We start from the raw sequence: 19990 nt of genomic DNA, 5'->3' as shown, positions 1-19990 counted from the left end.
CTGGACGGGACGGAGGTCGACCAACGCGTCGCAAAACAAACGAATCAAGCAACAATAATAATATAAATCAGAGCGTAGACAAAAAAAAAAAAAAAAAAAAAACTGGCAACCGTTGTGCGAAGTCTTCGACTTGTTCACACGGGATCGGTGCACAAAACTTTTTCATCCCTCTTAAATAAATTTGCCCTTTTGCGTGCGCACGGCTGTCAAAATTCGATTTGTTTTTCACAGCTTCCTTGGCCTTTACACACACACGCTCGGGTTCTGTGTGTGAGGCCAATTCATTTTGCCACAAGTGGTCCCGATTGGATCTGGTCAGGGTTCCATTACACTTCACCTTGACCGACCTTTAAGGGGCTTCAAAGCCGCCCTGACATGCACACCCGCACGTTTAGTGTTGGGGGGGACGGGGGCAGATACGTACAATCAAAAAGAGCAATCAAAGTGGCTTACGCTTAAAGTAGGAAAAAAACAAAACAAAAAAAAACAGCAGTACAACTTCAGTTCTCGATCACATTCTGCTCCAGAAGGCGGCTCGAGAAGTGATTTGTTCGAAATCCAAATCGATATTTCCCATTGCAATTCATGGAAAAAGAAATAATGCGTTCCAAGCTGAAGAAAAAATGGGCTTTTTAAAGCATTTTTTTAATCTTTTCCTGATAATAAACTGCATAGTAGGAGTACATGTATAGTTTAAATACTTTATATAATAAAATAATTCAAGAAATATATTTATTTTTTGGGCAGCATGGTAAAGCGTTGGCCTCATAGTTCTGAGGACCCGCGTTCGATTCCAGCCCCGCCTGTGTGGAGTTTGCGTGTTCTCCCCGTGCCTGCGTGGGTTTTCTCCGGGTGGGCACTCCGGTTTCCTCCCGCGTCCCAAAAACATGCAACATTAACTGGACACTCTAAATTGCCCCTAGGTGTGATTGTGAGCGCGGCTGTCCGTCTCCACGTGCCCTGCGATTGGCTGACAACTACTTCAGGGTGTACCCCGCCTCCTGCCTGTTCACAGCTGGGATAGGCTCGAGAAGGTCAAACGCACACAAGTGTACTAGGCCAGAGGCTGACCCACGTCAGGTTACACAAAAGTTAACCAAACGTACACAAACACACACACACACACATAGAACCAGACAAAGAGAGTGCTATTGATCACGTGTAAGCTTATCTGGACGGGATCTTCGGTACCGATAGCCCGAGAGGGTCACGCCGATCGATACGATCCGCCGCTCCGCTGTCATCGGAAGCGCTGACGCCGCGCGGCGCCGGCTGTGTGCTGCACGCGAGCTGAGATAACCGCCGTGACCTTTCGTGCCCGCAGACACCGCTTCAAGTTGTCTCTGATCTGTGTTTTCTCGGACGGCGCAAACGCCGCGATTCCGCAGAGATAACGACGCAAAATGCAAATGCAACATTCATCCTTTCAGAAAAAAAAAATGTTTTGAAGAAAAATTGCCACGTAGTTTTCAACTTCACTATCACCTTCTTTTATTCCGAAAATAAAAACATGAAGTATAAGATTACAACAAATTTTCAGAATTTGTTGGGTTATAATTAAATTATTTTTTTCACCTGCGGTGTTTCATTAAATCTTGATTTCAAAATCATTTTGTTATGTTTTTTTAAACAAAAAAAATCTATTTCATAAGATTACCATTTTGTCTTTTAAAAAATGTAAACCTCTTGTAAACAATCTTCCGACGTTTATTTTAAAACTACAACTTCAATTTCATATTGTATTTTTTTAGGCACAAATAATAGTTATTTTTTTTATTTCTCTAAATGTAAAATTACATTTCATAGCAGACTACTGTTTTTTATAGAAAGTAAATATTTTTCTCATAATAGTTATCCCCAAAAATACTTTAAAATCCATACATCCATTTTCTTGGGCGCTTATCCTCACAAGGGTTGCGGGGAGTGCTGGAGCCTATCCCAGCTCTCAACAGGCAGGAGGCGGGGTACACTCTGAACTGGTTGCCAGCCAATCACGGGGCAGTATTTTAAAATCCAATTTACAAAAAAAAAAAAAAAAATAGAATCCAGATCTGGAATCCACACCGTGACCACATTTAAACTAATCTGTGTATTTGTGTCACATCCTGGGCAAAATTGACGTTGATTCCGTTTAATTGGCGTTGCCGGGGACGCACCGAGGCCATTTTCCGGACTCCGTCCTCGTTCATCTCGGAGGTGATGACTAGTTGCACCTTTAAGTGAATTTAAACGAGCAAGGGCGTCCTTGTTGTGCGAGTAAATGAGAATATTATGGCGCTGACCCGCTGCCAAACGCGAACATGTGCTCACTTCAGCTGTTGTGGCTTCTCCCCCCCCCCCCCCATTCAGGAGGATTAAATGAATGGAAAAAAAAAAAAAAAAAAGTAGCACAGATGACCGACAACACATGTCGAGTACCGTGATTGCTTTTGTCCAATATTGACAGAACCTTTCGTAAATTTGCCTCAAGAGGGAAACTACGTCAAACTGCACACTTGTACTGAACGACATCAGCAGCTGCGTACCAAACGTTGTCCACTTATGTGTCAGCGGTCAAATATTGTACTCAAGTAAGAGTCATCTTACTTTTGAATAATACAACTCGAGCAAAAGTAGAATGTCGTCCTCCCCAAAAATGACTTCAGCGTAATAAAGTACTCAAAATACTCCCATTGTACCGTAATTTCCAGCCTACAGATTATAAACCTCACCCAGTACATTTGTAAAGGAAATACCATTTAGTACATACATAAGGCGCACCTGTGTAAAAACCGCAAGTGATCACATTGAAAGACGAGATATTTACAACGAAAGACGGTACACGGAAAGAGTTTTCAATACCTTAGCTTAGCTTAACATAGCAACAACACAGTAGCACGAACAGGGCCGGTTAAAAAAAAAAACCATAACGAAATCACTGAAGACGCGGCAGTAACACAGCAGCAACACGCTAACGTGGCGCTAACGCTAGCGCAGCACTAAGAGTGCTGGTTAAAAAAAATAAAAAAAAAAAACATACCGGTAAAAATCACCGAGACACAGCAGTAACTAACCCAGCAGCAATACGCTAGCACGGCGCTAACACTAGCGCAGCGCTAATAGGGCCGGTTAGAAAAAAACATACCGGTAAAAGTTACCTTCTCGGCACATGTATTCCAACGGTCTCACTCTTATATTTGACGCTCGAGTGCCCCCTTGCGGCCGTTAGAAAAAAAAAATGCAAAAATTAACCACATCACCACCGCGTAAGCCGCAGGGTTGAAAGCGTGTGAAAAAAAGTCGCGGCTTAGAGGACGGCAAGTACTGCACTTTACTCGTGAGTAACCTCCAATTTATTTTTTAAATCAGTGTATGAATGTCAAATCGAATAAAAATAAATAAGAATGTGCAAACAGCGTTTAGTCCGCCTTTCGCCCGAAGTCAGCCGGGATAGGCTCTTGTGAGGATAAGCGGCTTGGACATTGGACAAATCAAGATTGCTTCATCCTTAATGTAATAATTTCCCCTTTAATATGCGGAATCTTATCGCCTAGAGCCCATAGCCTACCCCAGCTGTCAACGGGCAGGAGGCGGGCGGGGTACGCCCTGAACCGGTCGCCAGCCGATCGCAGGGCACGTCGAGGCAAACAGCCGCACTCACAATCACACCAATTCATGTTTCATGTTTTTGGGATGTGGGAGGAAACCGGACTGGCCACCCAGACAAAAGCCACGCAGACACAGGGAGAAGACGCAAACTCTACACAGGCGGATCCGGGATTGAACCCGGGCCCTCAGAACTGTGAGGTCAACGCTTTCCGTGTCGCCCGTTCAATATTATTTATCATTATTTTCTCGATTTCTGTTTGGAGCCCTGTCGCACCCGCAAGTCCTTGAAACGAGATATCGGCAGCGAGCGTGGCTCGCGCAAAATCCGTCGGGCGAGGACGGCGGCGAGAGCCGACGGGTCGCGCTCGCCTGCGCTTCTGTTTCACTTCCCGTTCAACTCACGGGCTCGTGTGTGTGTGCGTGTGGTCCAGACGGAGACGGCTTTCTAACGGCAGGACAGTCGTCGTTTTTATGATTATTATTCGACGCTTGTTTTTACAGCTCACTAAAGTGAGACTGAAGAGGGGGATGGCGGCCGGGGGGGGGGGGGGGGGGAGGAGGCAGGAGAGCCGTGGAAGCAATCACACGGGAGAAGAATGAGGAGGCGATTGAAGGAGAAGACGAGGCCAGCGAGGAGAAAGGCGGACGGCTGATTGTGGAGGGAAAGAAGAAGGGAGGAAGGAAATGAAACCAGAGGATGACGAGAAAGGCGAAGACCCGAGTGGAGAAGAAAAGCCACGAGAGCACAAAAACGGGCCTTGTAATTTGTTGCGGGAAAGCCTGACAGACGTTCCCAGTGGAAAAAAAAAAAAAAGCTTTTTACGACAAAGTCCAGCTATCTTCAAAATATCAGAAAATACTTGGCATCTCCAAAGTAACACCATCAGCACAAACATTCAAATACAAAGTCATCAGCGGTGTCGATATCTGCCCTGGCGACCAATTTGGGCCGAAGCTAGCTGCAACCCTTGTGAGGATAAGCGGCTTGGATAATGACATGACATGTCAACCTAAGCCGCTACGACTTCATGCACAGTTTCGACATTTAAACTACGCTTAAATAGTGAAAAATATACATGTATCCATTTTCTTAGCCGCTTATCCTCACAAGGGTCGCCGGGGCCTATCCCAGCTGTCAACGGGCAGGAGGCGGGGTACATCCCGAACTGGTCGCCAGGCAATCGGAGGGCACATGGAGACAAACAGCCGCAATCACAATCTCACCTTGGGGCAAATTAGAGTGTCCAATTAATGTCGCGTGTTTTGGGGATTTGGGAGGAAACCGGAGTGCCCACCCGGAGAAAAGCCACGCAGGCGCAGGGAGAACGTGCAAGCTAGACACAGGCGGGTCCGGGATTGAACCTGGGACCTCTGAACTGTGAGGCCAACACCTTTCCAGCTGATTGAAAATATCAATAATGAAAATAAGTATAAATAATAAAAGAGTATTTTGTGGCACCAAAAAGTGTCAAACTGCAAAAAAACAAGTGCTCAAATTTGCCTTTGCCTTGAAAACTGCGGATGTCAACGTTAGCATGAACAGGTCGACCGCGTTTTGCTTTGTTTGTTAGCGTGAAGCTAGCCAGACTCTCGTAATCGGCGTGAAATTCTCTCATATTTGTTCAGTTTGCCAGCAAACATCTCGGATGAACTTTTCACTCTTTACTATTTGCTGCTTAAATGTGGACTTCAATCAAAGCCCCGCCCCCCCCCCCCCCAAAAAAAAAATAATAATAATAATAACGGTACATATCTCTCTCCATATAAACAATCATTTCTCGACCAATGAAGTGAAATTGCCTCGTTCCCCACAGCACAGTGCGACGTGATCACGGAGAAAATGGCCTCCGTTAAAAAAAAATAAATCATAATAATAATAATAATAATCCAAAACAAAAAAAGAAGGTTGTAGCGAGTCAGTGGGCTAACAAGCGTTAGCGTGGGTAAACTTCCTCACTGTGCGTGTCGTCCATCTGCTTCCACTTCCTGCGTCGCCATCCCGCTTGGCCACGCTCCAGCCCCCCCCCCCCCCCCCCCGTCGTGCCACCCACCTCGTTGGCAGGCTTCACCTGCGTCGCAATGACGCCCCCTCGACTCCGCCGGCTCGCTCCCCCAGTTGCCATGGCGATGGAGTAGCTATATAAATATACAGTGCACTCCGCAACTCATTAAGATCATCTCAGGAGGAAGAATTATTCTCCGAGGCTGAGGCCGAGGGGGGGGGGGGGGTCGACGACCCTCCGAGGGAGCCCGCACGTTGCGTTCGTGTGTTTTTCTGTCTTTGGAATTCACAGTAAATCTGACCAAAGGGAATTTGCACCTCGTGCGGAATTCGGAGCCAAAACCTTTGTTGGATTGATTTGATTTTTACAACCAACTTGGAAGAAAAGTAACTTTTTTTAAAAAATGAAAATTAAGAAGGCGGCACGGTGTAGAAGCTGGTAAAGCGTTGGCCTCACAGTTCTGAGGACCCGGGTTCGATTCTGGTCCCGCCTGTGTGGAGTTTGCATGTTCTGCCCGTGCCTGCGTGGGTTCCCTTCCACATCCATGCCCAAAACATGCCACACTCTCAATTGCCCCTAGGTGTGATTGTGAATGTTTGTCTCCATGTGCCCTGCGATTGGCTGGCGACCGGTTCAGGGTGTGCCCCGCCTCCTGCCCATTGACAGCTGAGATAGGCGATGGGCTATAGGCTATAAGATTCCGCATATTAAAAGTGAAATTATTACATTTAAGGTGAAGCGTTATGATCTTAATTTGTCCAATGTCCAAGCCGCTTATCCTCACAAGGGTCGCGGGAGGGCCGCAGCCTAAATTGACCCAAGGCGTGATTGTGAGTGCAGCTGTTTGTCTCCATGTGCACTGCGATTGGCTGGCGACCAGTTCAGGGTGTACCCCGCCTCCTGGCCGCTGACAGCTTTGATAGGCTCCACCACTCCCTGCGACCCTCGTGAGGATAATCGGCAAAGATAATGGATGGATGGATGGATGGAAAATTAATAAATACAGTTCGACAAACAGATTTTAGGAAATAAATTAAAATAATTTAAATATATTTTATTTAATTTAATAAATTAAAGCAATAATTATTTCACAACTCTTATGAATGGGAGTGCTCAGTGGACTGGAATAAAAAAAAAAAAAAAAGAAAAAGAAAACGGAGGGCACAGTCCGCATGCGGGCCGCGCTCCGTAGATTTCCCACCCTGCTGCAAAGCTCACGTCGTGACGCGTTTTCGGCCCCGACGGCCGTCTCACGCCAACGATCAGTCGCTGTGTTTTTTCCGTCTCGCGTGCGATCTACCCGGCGACTCCCAGCGGAGGCAGAGCGAGAAAATGGCCGTCTGATTGGAATATAATTAAATCCGCCCGCATTGTAACGAGCGGCGGCTAACGGCACACGTGTTCAGCAAACGCGTCTCCGGCTCTAATTGTATTTGTGCCGGCGCAATATTTTTACATTTAGTCTTCGTTTTAAGTCATCATGCATATTTAATGGCCGCAAACAAACACCATAAAAAGTACAATTTCCTCGCAAACAATACATTGGTGGCTTCATTTTAAGTCGGGTACCAATATGGATTATTAGGCTTCATTTCAGCATTTTTCCAGCCAGACAGTCAAAGTTGCTAGGTGCATTATGTAATACACGAAGCGTACGCAAATGGACTTTTCTGACCTGTCAATCAGTCGCACAATATTACCCCGAGCTTGACACGCCCCTGCCACCATATTGTCGCACAAGCAATGCTGGTTGTCAGTAGCAGGCGCTTGGAAAAGTTAATGTGACGAAGAAAATGGCCCTCAGATGCGCTTGGGGAACGTGCAATTCTGCTGACAACAAAAGTTCATAAAAACATACACACATATCTGTACGTTCGCTGTGTTCGTCTTTCTGAGACGTCCATAGCGAACGTGAACGCTCTGCGGCAAGTTGTCGAATGGCACACGGGGATGTTTCAGATTGGCCGGAAGTTTACAAAATATACGTGCGTGCGCATTAATCACAAGGAGACTTTTCAGCACCGAGAGCGCTCAGACCGTCACACCGATCTGGCCCTGTTAGCGCTGCGCTAGCATGTTTACTCCCGTGTCTCAGTGATTTTTACCTGTATGTTTTTTTTATTTAACGGGCCCTGTTAGTGCGGCAGCGCTAGCGTTAGCATTAGCGCAGGGGCGCTAGCGTTAAACTCTCTGTGTATCGTCTTTCTTTGTAAATATCTTGTGTGCGTCTGCGTCGTCGGACACGGAAGAGCGTGTCAATCAATTAAGATCACGGACTACTTGAATTTCCCCCCCCCCCCGCCGACCAAAAAAATATATTATTAGCGACTAGACTAGTTGATATCAATTTCTAAATATCATTGTGAAAGTCGACAGGTTGACTAAGAAAAAACAAAAACCGGCAACCAAATCCCTTTGGAACTGCAATTGAAGATCAGCATCTGCACTTGATCTATTTCATAAATAGAATTCAAATAATTACTCGCTTGAGCCAAAACCCTTCAAATGGAGAATTTCAGCATGACCACCTACTCGAGAAACTCTGCGCTGCGTGCATAAAATTCAACCTGACGCGTTTCTCCGAGCGTCTTCGCGCTCTCAGCAAATCCGGGGAGAAATTCCGTGTAAACAAACAGGTCGTCGGCGTCGTATCGCTACCTCCTGCCGAGCTCCTTCCATTTGGCACCTCCGCCCGGCGCTAAAATGCTCACGCGGGCGATGCACTCCATCCAATTTTTCATTATTATTATTTTTTTTTTTAACAATTGAGACTGTGACACGGCAACAGTTATCGCATTCAAAACACACCGGACCTGGTTTACACGTGCAAAACCGTGACGTGAAGGATTTACCACCGCAAAGCAATAACGTTAACGATTACGTCGGTGAAGTCAATTTGACAAAAAAAACAAACAGTTTTTTACAATTCACACGCCGCTTATCCTCACAAGGGTCACGCGAGTGACGGAGCCCATCGCAGCAAAATGTAGGCAAAAGGTGGACTACACACAATTTGCGGCCTATAAACGGAAATTTTTTTTCCCCACGGCCTTTCAACCCTGCGGCTTATGCGGTGTTGCGGCTAATTTGTTTTTTTCCCAACGGCCGCAAGGGGGCACTCCAGCGGAAAAGGTAAGAGTGAGATTGGTGGAATCTATGTGCCGAGGAAGTGACTTTTACCTGTTTTTTTTTTTTTTTTAACCGGCCCTGTTACCGCTGTGCTAGGGTTAGCACTGTGCCAGCGTTAGCGCTGTGCTAGTGTGTTGCTGCTATGTTACTGCCGTGTCTCAGTGATTTTTACCAATATGTTTTATTTTTAACCTGCCCTGTTAGCTAGCGCTGCGCTAGCGTGTTTCTGGTGTGTTACTGCCACGTCTCAGCGATTTAGGTATGTTTCTTTTTACCAGCCCTGTTCGTGCTACTGTGTTGCTACTGTGTAGCTGCCGTGGCTGTTTTTTTTTTACCGGTACGTTTTTTTTTTTTTTTTGTTTTTTTTTTTTTTAACAAGCCCTGTTTGTGCTACCGTGTTGTTGCTATGTTAAGTTAAGCTAAGGTTTTAAAACTTTGAAAACTCATTCTGTGTACCGTCTTTCTTTGTAAATATCTCGTGTTTCAATGTGGGCACTTGCAGCTTTTACACAGGTGCAGCTTATGTATGTACCAAATGGTATTTCCTTTACAAATGTACTGGGTGAGGCTTATAATCGGGTGCGCTCTGTAGGCCAGAAATTATCATTTATATATATATATATATATAGACGCCACCACTGCACCCACAGTGCCTGCGCCAAAATCGGGCGCGTGTACCACCGCAACGTTAGTAACTTAGTAACAACTCGCTTGCCCATTTTTTCTAAAAATCAGCAATATCGCTTTCCGTAGCGGATAAACGAGCTTTCACAATGTGTCGCGACAGGATTTACACCGCCGAGCTCGGGACGAATTCAAGCGCTTAATAAAGCCGAAAGAGACTTTGAATTTTTTTCCATTTTTTGCGGGCGCTACGCCAAAAGCTCTCGGGCGGCGCCGGCCGAGACTTCCGTCGAAGTGGAAACTTCACAAAAAAAAAAAAAAAAAAGCGGATGTCTGACAAAGACGATGTCTCGACGAGCAAACACGTTTTCACACCCGAGGGCCGACGTAGCGCGCTTGCAAAACTCTTCGGGTTGCACTTGACAACATCATAAATAAGCCGCATGCGTCAGCCGAGCAATCGCGCGCACACAGATGGCTCCTCCTCAGTCATGGCTGATGTTTCACACATCCACAGAGTTCCTGCCACGTGCACGCACGCACATTTATGCCCATACCAACAACTACACAAAAATCTACAGGAAATAAAACAACTATACCAGTAACAATAACTAAAGGCATAACTACACACACACGTCTACAATCACAATAACTACTCGCACAACGACACACATCTAGACTAACAAGATATAAATCTCCAGGTTAAACAATTCCACACACACAGTGACACGCACATATTTTCAGTATATAATTACTACTTGCAATGCATCTATAACTCAGCTATAACAACGCTTAACACACATTTACTACGCAGTAGTAGCAGCAACTGTACACACCGTTTCGCAAACGACACGACGATTCCCCTCAAAGATCTACAGCAAGGTTACACGTCTACAGCAAAAATAACAACGACGCACATCTACGAGAAAAATATCGCGCACACACACACACCTACACACACATCTCAAGTATTGTCGTTGGACTTGTCTATAACGAGAACCGCGAACGGGTAACGGTACTTTGTACAAGAAGAACATCATGGGGGGGGGGGGTGTTCTGAATGTCGTACAAGGGGGGCACCGACTGCCGGAGACAAATTCCTCGTGTGTTGTTACGCGCTTGGCCACGAACGCTGATTCCGATAACTACAACAGCCGCAATTACACATGTATTACACGTCCACCTCATCAATAACAACAGCCGCACGCGCACGCACGTACACCCCGTGGAAAACAACTCCAGTGAGCACATCCACAGCAAACGACAAACGTGCAACTTGTAACGAGTCAAAGGGGAAAGTGGAAGTGCGTCAAAAAAACGACACAGCGGAGATCATTTTATCCTGCTCGTCTAAAAATAGATACATTTTGAAATTGTTTCATTAGTTTCATTTTTTGGCGGCACGGTGGATCAGCTGGTAAAAGCGTTGGCCTCGCAGTTCTGATGACCCGGGTTCAATCTGCTCCAGGAGGCGGTTCGAGAAGTGCTTTGTTCGAAATCCGAATCCCGAATCAATACTTCCCATTACAATTAATGGAAAAAGAAATAATGCGTTCCAAGCCTAAAAAATGGCTTTTTAAAGCATTTTTTTTTTAGCTTTTCCTGATAATAAACTGCATAGTAGAAATACATGTGTAGTTTAAATACTTTCTATGATGGAATAATTTAAGAAATCTAATTTTTGGGCAGCACAGTGGCTAAGATGGTAATGCATTGGCCTCACAGTTCTGATGACCCAGGTTCAATCTGCTCCAGGAGGCGGTTCGAAAAGTGATTTGTTCAGAATCCGAATCCCAAATAAATATTTCCCATTACTATTGATGGAAAAAGAAATAATGTGTTCCAACCCTACAAAAAATGCCCTTTTAAAACTTTTTTTTTTTAGCTTTTCCTGATAATAAACTTCATAGTAGAAATACATGTATAGTTTAAATACTTTATATGATGGAATAATTTAAAAAATCAAATTTTTGGGCAGCACAGTGGTTAAGATGGTCAAGCGTTGGCCTCACAGTTCTGAGGACCCGGGTTCAATCCCTGCCATGTTCTCCCCGTGCCTGCGTGGGTTTCCTCCGGGTGGGCACTCCGGTTTCCTCCCACATCCCAAAAACACGCAACATTAATTGGACACTCTAAATTGCCCCTAGGTGCGATTGGCTGGCGACCAGTTCAGGGTGTACCCTGCCTCCTGCCCGTTGACAGCTGGGATAGGCTCCAGCACTCCCTGTGACCCTTGTGAGGATAAGCGGCAAGGAAAATGGATGGATAAATGTTTCATTTTGATGATTACATTTTTTATGGGGGGGGGGGGCTTATTTGAGGTGCCCACGACTGACTAGGTGCCACGGGTGTTCATGTTTTTTGATTTTGTTTGATTTCTACTTTCTGTTTAAAAAAAAAAAAAAACTTTTAAAGCTCATTTCTTATTTTGTATCCAGCGGGGGGAAAAGCAAATCCCACAAGAGACGCAAGATACGCAAACGGGGAAAAAAAAAAAAAAATCCCTCCGAATCATATTTCTCCGAGCGCGACGCGCGTGTTCGACTTGGCCGGGACGGACGTTGCCGCGGCAACGTGTCCACCAGCCTGGCCGATGTTTGGGAAAAGGTGTGAAATATTCCCGCGGCCATTTGCGTGTAATTTTCCTTCCGAAAAGTTTTGGCCCGTGAGTCAGGTTGACACCGCAGGCGCTTTCCGAGCTGAGAAAACTCATCAACACGTTCGCGGCGGACGATGCATTCATTAAGAGCAGATAATTAAGTGGAAAGATACGATTCTAAAAGCGTCCGAGATCGCTAAACTTGGATTTTGAATCGAAACGCGAAAGACAATCGACTCATGTGAGCGGAGGAAATGTAGCTCGGATGCCTTCCAGGCCTCGTTGAGCGAATATAAACGTCTCGGGAATTTGACAGGCTGCGGGGCAGTCTTGTCAAAACTGGTTAAAAAAAAAATAATCATCATAATAATTTGCAAGTATTGTACGTAAAGTGAGGCTTGCAAATCTTGAAAAACTGAGATACTCTGCGATCAAATTTGGAATGCGGTGAAACCTCGCCCTACTCGTCTGTCAAGTGACAATCAAATTCCACGTGTACCATTCGGAAAAATGGATGTCACTTCAAAACTTTTTCTCTCCTCGCCGTCCGCAATTCGGCGCTACTCAGTTGTGTCTTTGCACGTTTCCGGCGATTATCTTCAACCATCTTTCATACGTTTAAACACAAATCTGCGAATTCACTTTGCAGGGTGAGACTAAAGCTAATTAAATGTCGCCTTCATCCCTTAATGAGGACAATAAACGTCCGTCCGCGTTGTCGATTCAAATAAATGCAGAAATATGTCCGTTGCCGCCAACGTGCAATCAGTCACGATAATAATCCTCAGATTACGAGGAGAATATCGTCTCAAGGTCAAGTGCTTTTCTCTCGCCCTGCGCCTCATTTCGGGGTTCTTGAAAAAGGTTTGAGTGGTCATCGGGAAGGAGATTGGAACTTCCTTCAATTGGATGGACGCTTTTTTTTTTTTTTGGGGGGGGGGGGGTGCAAAATCCATTTCAGGATTAGGATCATTTATTAGCGGGACGGAAGGGCCTGATTGAGACGTTAGTTTGCCCGGTTAAAGAGGTCAAGGGAGGAAATCGCCATCATATAAGAGCCAGCCGTATATTTTCCATTCATAAAACGATACACATGCTGCAAATGAATGGCAACGCGGGCGACTTCAACTATACAATCATGTGTAAACCCCCCCCAAGAAGATTCCAAGTCACAGAAGAAGAAACTCAGTGCGGAGACGGTCTGATGTCAATTTTAGCAAAATTTTCACAACCCTATTTGCAAAACTGAGAATTCATTTGATACTTGATGGATGTGCGGGCACTCCATCATACATCGATAAAACAATAAACCGTCACTTTTACGCAATAAAGTTGAACACCCCCCCCCCCCCCCATGAAGATTCCAAGTCACAGAAGAAGAAGAAACTCAGTGCGGAGACGGTCTGATGTCAATTTTAGCAAAATTTTCACAACCCTATTTGCAAAACTGAGAATTCATTTGATACTTGATGGATGTGCGGGCACCCATCATACATCGATAAAACAATAAACCGTCACTTTTACGCAATAAAGTTGAACACCCCCCCCCCCCCATGAAGATTCCAAGTCACAGAAGAAGAAACTCAGTGCGGAGACGGTCTGATGTCAATTTTAGCAAAATTTTCACAACCCTATTAGCAAAACTGAGAATTCATTTGATACTTGATGGATGTGCGGGCACTCCATCATACATCGATAAAACAATAAACCGTCACTTTTACGCAATAAAGTTGAACACTACTATCATCCTGTTGCATCAACGTTAATTGTTCCGCTTGCCATCGAGAGGAAAAACTGATCCTGTAAAGTCCTCGTGAAGCAACTTAAACATCTTGAACACAATGTAACACACCATAGAGGAGCGTGTTATTACCAACCCTGCCACATTTGGCCTACGGTTATTTCCGGCCTATTCGCCACGACTTTTTTCACGCGCTTTCAACCCTGCGGCTTAGCTAATTTGTGCATTTTTTTCCTAACGGGCGCAAAGGTGCACTCGAGCGGAAAAGGTAAGAGTGAGACCGGTGGAATATATGTGCCGAGGAAGTGACTTTTACCAGTATGTTTTTCTGTTACCGATGCTCTAGCGTTAGCGCTGTGTTAGTGTGTTGCTGCTGTGTTACTGCCGTGTCTCCATGATTTTTATTGGTATGTTTTTTTTAACCGGTCCTGTTAGCACCGTGATACCGTTAGCATCACGTTATCGTTAGCATCGCGCAGGGTCACATTAGCGTTAGTGTAGCGCTAGCGTGTTGCTGCTGTGTTACTGCCGTGTCTCAGTGATTTAGGGATGTTTTTTTATTTTAACCGGCCCTGTTAGTGCTGGGCTACCACCTTGCTACTGTGTAGCTGCCGCGGCTGTTTTTTTACCAGTAAGTTTTGTTTTTTTAACCAGCCTTTTTCGTGCTAAGATAAGGTATGAAAACTTTGAAAACTCTTTCTGTCTACAGTCTTTCTTTGTAAATATCCCATGTTTCAACGTGGGCACTTGCAGCTTTTCAACAGCTGCGGCGTATCCATGTACCAAATGGTATTTCCTTTACAAATGTACAAATACGACTGGATCCCACTTCATCTGGAATATATCGCGTCGACAAATGACTCCACGTCTGAGCGGTGAAAATGCTATATACTTTATCTGCTTAAAGCCTGTTGTCGTGGAGCTTTTCCATTCCACAATGACGAGGCACTCCAAAGCAACCACGACCGAGCGACTCGCTGGTCCCCACAAGCTTGCTGTCATGTCGCACTCTGGAACTTTTCCAGCCCTCCTCATTTTTCTGCCGTTCTCTGCGTGACGTGCACACACTCGCAGCCTACAACGTTGCGCTCTAAAGCAGCCACGCCTGCAGAGTATCCAAACGCTGCAAAACAGCTGACCGCAAAATCTCCACATTTGAGTACTGCGTAGTTCCTAGTTTTTGCATGATTCCAGCAATGATCGTCAACAGCTCTCCTCAATCTTTTGCCGTTCTCTGCGTCACACGCGCACACTCGCAGCCCACAACGTGACGCTCTAAAGCAGCCACGCCTGCAGACTCTCCAACCACTGCAAAACAGCTGACCGTGAAATCTCCACATTTGAGGACTGCGTAGTTCCTAGTTTTTGCATGTTTCTAGCAATGATCTTCAACAGCTCTCCTCATTCTTTTGCCATTCTCTGCGTCACGCGCGCACACTTGCAGCCCACAACGTGACGCTCTAAAGCAGCCACGCCTGCAGACTCTCCAACCACTGCAAAACAGCTGACCGTGAAATCTCCACATTTGAGGACTGCGTAGTTCCTAGTTTTTGCATGTTTCTAGCAATGATCTTCAACAGCTCTCCTCTGCGTGACACACGCACACTCGCAGCCTACAACGTTGCGCTCTAAAGCAGCCACGCCTGCAGAGTATCCAAACGCTGCAAAACAGCTGACCGCAAAATCTCCACATTTGAGGACTGCGTAGTTCCTAGTTTTTGCATGATTCCAGCAATGATCGTCAACAGCTCTCCTCAATCTTTTGCCGTTCTCTGCGTCACACGCGCACACTCGCAGCCCACAACGTGACGCTCTAAAGCAGCCACGCCTGCAGACTCTCTAACCGCTGCAAAACAGCTGACCGTGAAATCTCCACATTTGAGGACTGCGTAGTTCCTAGTTTTTGCATGTTTCCAGCAATGATCTTCAAAGATAAAAATTCATTTAAAAACAAATTCTCTCAATTCATGTACCGGTAACAGGATTGTACCTCAATTGTACCTCAATTCAACTTTAATTTGTAGAGAACTTTAAAATCAACCGTACAGTACCTGAAGCAATCAAACAACAAAATCAAACTTAAAAAAAAGTGAACACAATATTATTCAAAAAAAAGGGGCAGGGACTGTTGAACGGCGAGGAATTCAAATGGGCGTCGAGTCGGGTTTCTAATCTAAATCAGACCAATGAAGTGAAATTGGATCCGCGGCGAACTCAATAATCGGTCTCGACCCAGTGTTTGGAAATCACCGACCTAATGTATATTTAAGACGATCTTGAGTCAGTTCGCGGTTAAAAGGCTCTTTGACTTTTTTGCGCTGCGCCAACACATGTCAGATCTCAGCGGCTTATTTGGAGGCGTGCCGCTTTCACGCCATTACATCAGAGGCCGCCCGCGCCGACGGAGTTAAAATTAGTCGTAGTGCGCACGAGGATCCGAGGTGACTGGCGGCCGTCGTGTGCGCTTGTTTGCCAATTAACTCTCGGCCGCATATAGCGAGCGCCGCGCTATTCCGGGAAGAGGTGACGGACGCGGGCGGCGTTTTGAAAAGTCTCCTTATTGCTTCACTTTGCTTCTCCAACTTATTATTTTTTTTTTTTTAAACACTTTGACTGCTTTGATGTTGGACTTGATGGCTTTTCTTTTGAACGGCGATTTGTGAGGAAGTGCGAGAGACATTCAAACATTTTCAAGGGGAACTTTACAGTTTCAGATCGGGGCACGGACGTCAAATAAGAAATATACGGCATTTTTTCGCACTATAAGGCGCACCGTGTTATAAGGCGCACCTTCAATGAATGGCCCATTTTAAGACTTTTTTCATCTATAAGGCGCATCAAATAGATGCTACAGTAGAGGCTGGGGTTACGTTATGCATCCATTAGATGGCGTTGGACTCAAGGCTCACTATTGATCCATATATAAGGCGCACCGGATTATAAGGCGCACCGTCGGCTTTTGAGAAAACTAAAGGCTGTTAGGTGGGCCTTGTAGTGTGGAAAATACGGCAAATAAAATCCGAGTGGGCAATTTCAAATGTTGCACAGCAATATTAACCTCATCTAAAACAACAATAAAAACTAGTGTTGGGGACACATTTTTTTTTCCAAACTACCCAAAGCGCCACACACGTCGACGTGTTTGTGAAAATTTGCGCGCAATGGCGCACGTTGTGGCTGCCAAAAAAGGCTTTTCATTCATGTGAAGAAGAAAAACGAAGAGAAATTCCAACAGGGCCGCCGGCCAAGCTTTGATGTGAAGCGAGAACCATACCTATGGTGACGGTCCCCCCACCCCCCCCACCCCAAAAAAAAAAAAAAAGCCAAAGAAAAATCAAAGCGGGCCAAGCCCTCATGGGGTAGACATGACGCTGCGCATGTCGGGCGACTTGAAAGGTAAGATTTGTACCAGAAATTGACATAATGGAACATTCTAGTTAGGATAAGTGAGTCATATATCTGACACCTTTCAAGTCGTGGGAGTGTTTGAAGGAGCTTCTCCGCGGTAACTGCGTTGCACATGAATGAAAGTGGGGGGGGGGGTCAAAAGTCACGTGTCATTTTTTGCCAATACCGTCAGCATAACCCGACACTAGCAAGTACATGAGTGAAATTATATTGGGGGAAGTCAGGGGGGAGGAAGAAAAAAATAATCATCCCTCTCTGGTTGTGCATCCGCCGGCGCACTCTCACAGCCTCGCGCTGACCTCAACCATCCTTTTGATTTTTCTGTCCGGGCGCCGCTGCTCTGGATTGTCTTCAGGTGCGACGTGACCATCGCCGATTTCAATTTTCAAAACTTGCGACGATTAGATCCGGCAGCTCATCCACCAAAAAAAAAAAAAAAACGGCACCGGGTCGTCCGTGGCCTGCGAAACCGCCGGTGCGGGCTGCGGACCGGGAGTGCGAGCCAGCGAGCGTGCTGACGCCGCCGCCGCCGCTGGCTCGCCAGCAGAGCTCTTCGAGCTGCCTCGCCGCCCTCGGCCCATCTGCCTCAAGTCAATTAAGCAAATGGAAGTGGCAATTAATTAACTGTGCAAACGCTTTGATTAGGAGCTGACAATCAAGCCCGGCGGGGGCGGGGCCAAGTGATGCTGATGTGGACCTAATGACTCCGCGGTCGTCACGCAGGAAAAGATGTCGCTTGAGCAAATAAAAGGACGCCACTCGGGGGTCCACGTAATGACTTGCGATAAATGATTGACGTGTCGTTTAAAAAAAGTGCTTTCCTACTGTTGCAATGATCCAAACTCGAACCAAGATTAAATATCATGAATCAAGGCAAAATATTACTTGCTATTTTTCTTCTTCGCCCGCAGTTTTTGTATCAAAGCATTTTCACTTCTGTTTCTAAAAATCTTACGGTGTTCCGGTACTTTCCGACTCTATTTCTATCCGTCAACCTATTTTCGGGTGGCGCCGGCGGTCGCTTCAGCAGGGAAGTCTCGGCGACTTGCCTCTCCCCAGAAACTTCTTCAGTTCCTCCGGGGAGATCCCGCGGCGTTCCGGGAACGCCGCGAGACAAAGTCTCTCCGGCACACATCCTAGGTCATCGGCGGGGTCTCGCGGCCGGAACACCTCACCGGGGAGGAGTGGAGGTCCGGTCGGCAAAGTAGATGGAGCGGTAAATGGAGAGTCTCGCCTTCAGGCTCGGCTCCTTCTTCGCCACGACGGACCGATGCCAAATCCGCATCAGTGCAGATGCTGCACCGACCTGCCCGTCACTCTCGCGTTCAGTTTTTCCCCCTCGCTCGCGAATAAGACCCCGAAATCCCTGAACTCCTCCACCTGGGGCAGGATTTCATCTCCGACTCAACCCTTTTTGGCAAGAGGACCGGGCCTCGGTCCAGTTTGAGTTGCGGTTCACGCTTTGACGAAGCCAACAGAACCACATCATCTGGAAAAAGCGGAGGTTCAGGACTGAGGCCACCAAAGCGGCCCCCCTCTACGCATACAATTTTTCAACAGAACACATTATTTTTCTGTTTCAAAAGATTTGTATGGATACTATTATTTTTCAAAGAAATAACATAATGGTGGAACAGTGGACAAATGGTTAGAAATCTGCCTCTCAGTTCTGAGGACCGGGGTTCAGATCCCGGTCCCAACCTGCGTGGCTTTTCTCCAGGCACTCCGGTTTCCTCCCACATCCCCAAAACATGCTTTCATTGGTGACTCTAAATTGCCCGTAGGTGTGATCGTGAGTGCGACTGTTGTCCGTCTCCGTGTGCCCTGTGATTGGCTGGCGTCCCCGAAGTTAGCTGGGATTGGCTCCAGCTTGCAGCCGTTTAACGAACAGGACGGCCAGTCAAGCACTCAAATGCAAAATGAGAACCCAAGCATACTTTAAATTTTACATTTCATTTATTAGGGAGGTTTTTTTGTTGTTTTTTTTTTTTTTTTTTTTTTTACAAATACTGATCCCAAGCAACAGAATTTCCATCTATATATAATCTTTTTTTGTTGTTGTTGCCTAAACCATCAGCAGTCTTCACAAGTACCCTACACCTTTAATTAATTTCTAGTTTTTTATTGTATTGTATAATTTATTGTTTATATTATACATATATTTTTAATGCGTCAATTCAATGAATTGAAATGCCATGCCATTGAATATTAAGTGCTCAGATAACAAATTTCATTTATGAGTCAAGGTACCACCGTAATAAAATATACTTTGGCCCAGGTAAGAGTTCAGAGTATCGTAAATATTACATGATTAGGTTTTTGACATGCATATTTTGGTTGAAACCTTCCAAAAACAAACGTCAGCCGAGCGGCGTTCCGATGATGCGACATGTCCAAAAGTTTGCGACGGCTCACCGTTGTGTTGTTTTTGCGTGCGTCGGCCCCGATCGGTCCCCGGAACACCCCTTTGATGCTCCTCAGCTGTCCGTCCCGCAGGTGGGTGGAGCTGATCACGATGTAGTAGCACGCCATCGGAAGCTCCTCGGGCACTTTTCCCGGACTTGGACGGAGAGCGGAGAGCGGATGGCGTCCTGCTCCTCCTCGTCCTACTTGGGTGTCATCAAACACAACAAAAGAAGACGAGAGTTTTGCCCTCTTGGCGTCTTCTGCTGACAAATTCTCTTTCCGCAAGTTTCTCCTTGCAATAGTTCAGCGGTTTCTTGTCCTAAATGCGCCTCCTTCTCCTCTTCCCGCCGACTTTGCGCCCCATCCTTCATTCATCGGTCTCCGACTCCGACCCCCCCCACCCCCACCCCCACCCCTCGTTTGCCTGCTGCAATCTCAGCTCTCCGTCCCCCCCCCCCCCCCCCCCCCCCAACTGACACTTCCCTCACCTAC

At 46.1% G+C, this 19990-nt stretch overlaps 1 protein-coding gene across 1 annotated transcript in view; it reads right to left on the bottom strand.

Annotated features, from left to right (window-relative positions):
* Positions 1-19831, bottom strand: part of LOC133509902 (G patch domain-containing protein 8-like) — a 48167-nt gene extending 28336 nt beyond the window's left edge. Inside the window, exon 1 of the mRNA XM_061837367.1 lies at positions 19508-19831. Coding sequence (XP_061693351.1) covers positions 19508-19624 — 117 coding nt within the window. The 5' untranslated portion in view covers positions 19625-19831. The remainder of the gene's footprint in view (positions 1-19507) is intronic.
* Positions 19832-19990: the final 159 nt, after the last annotated feature.

Source organism: Syngnathoides biaculeatus, chromosome 12 (assembly GCF_019802595.1).
Source record: "Syngnathoides biaculeatus isolate LvHL_M chromosome 12, ASM1980259v1, whole genome shotgun sequence".
Classification (NCBI taxonomy): Eukaryota; Metazoa; Chordata; class Actinopteri; order Syngnathiformes; family Syngnathidae; genus Syngnathoides; species Syngnathoides biaculeatus.
Note: the sequence above shows the minus strand (reverse complement) of the source record. Positions and strands in the feature narration are given on the sequence as shown.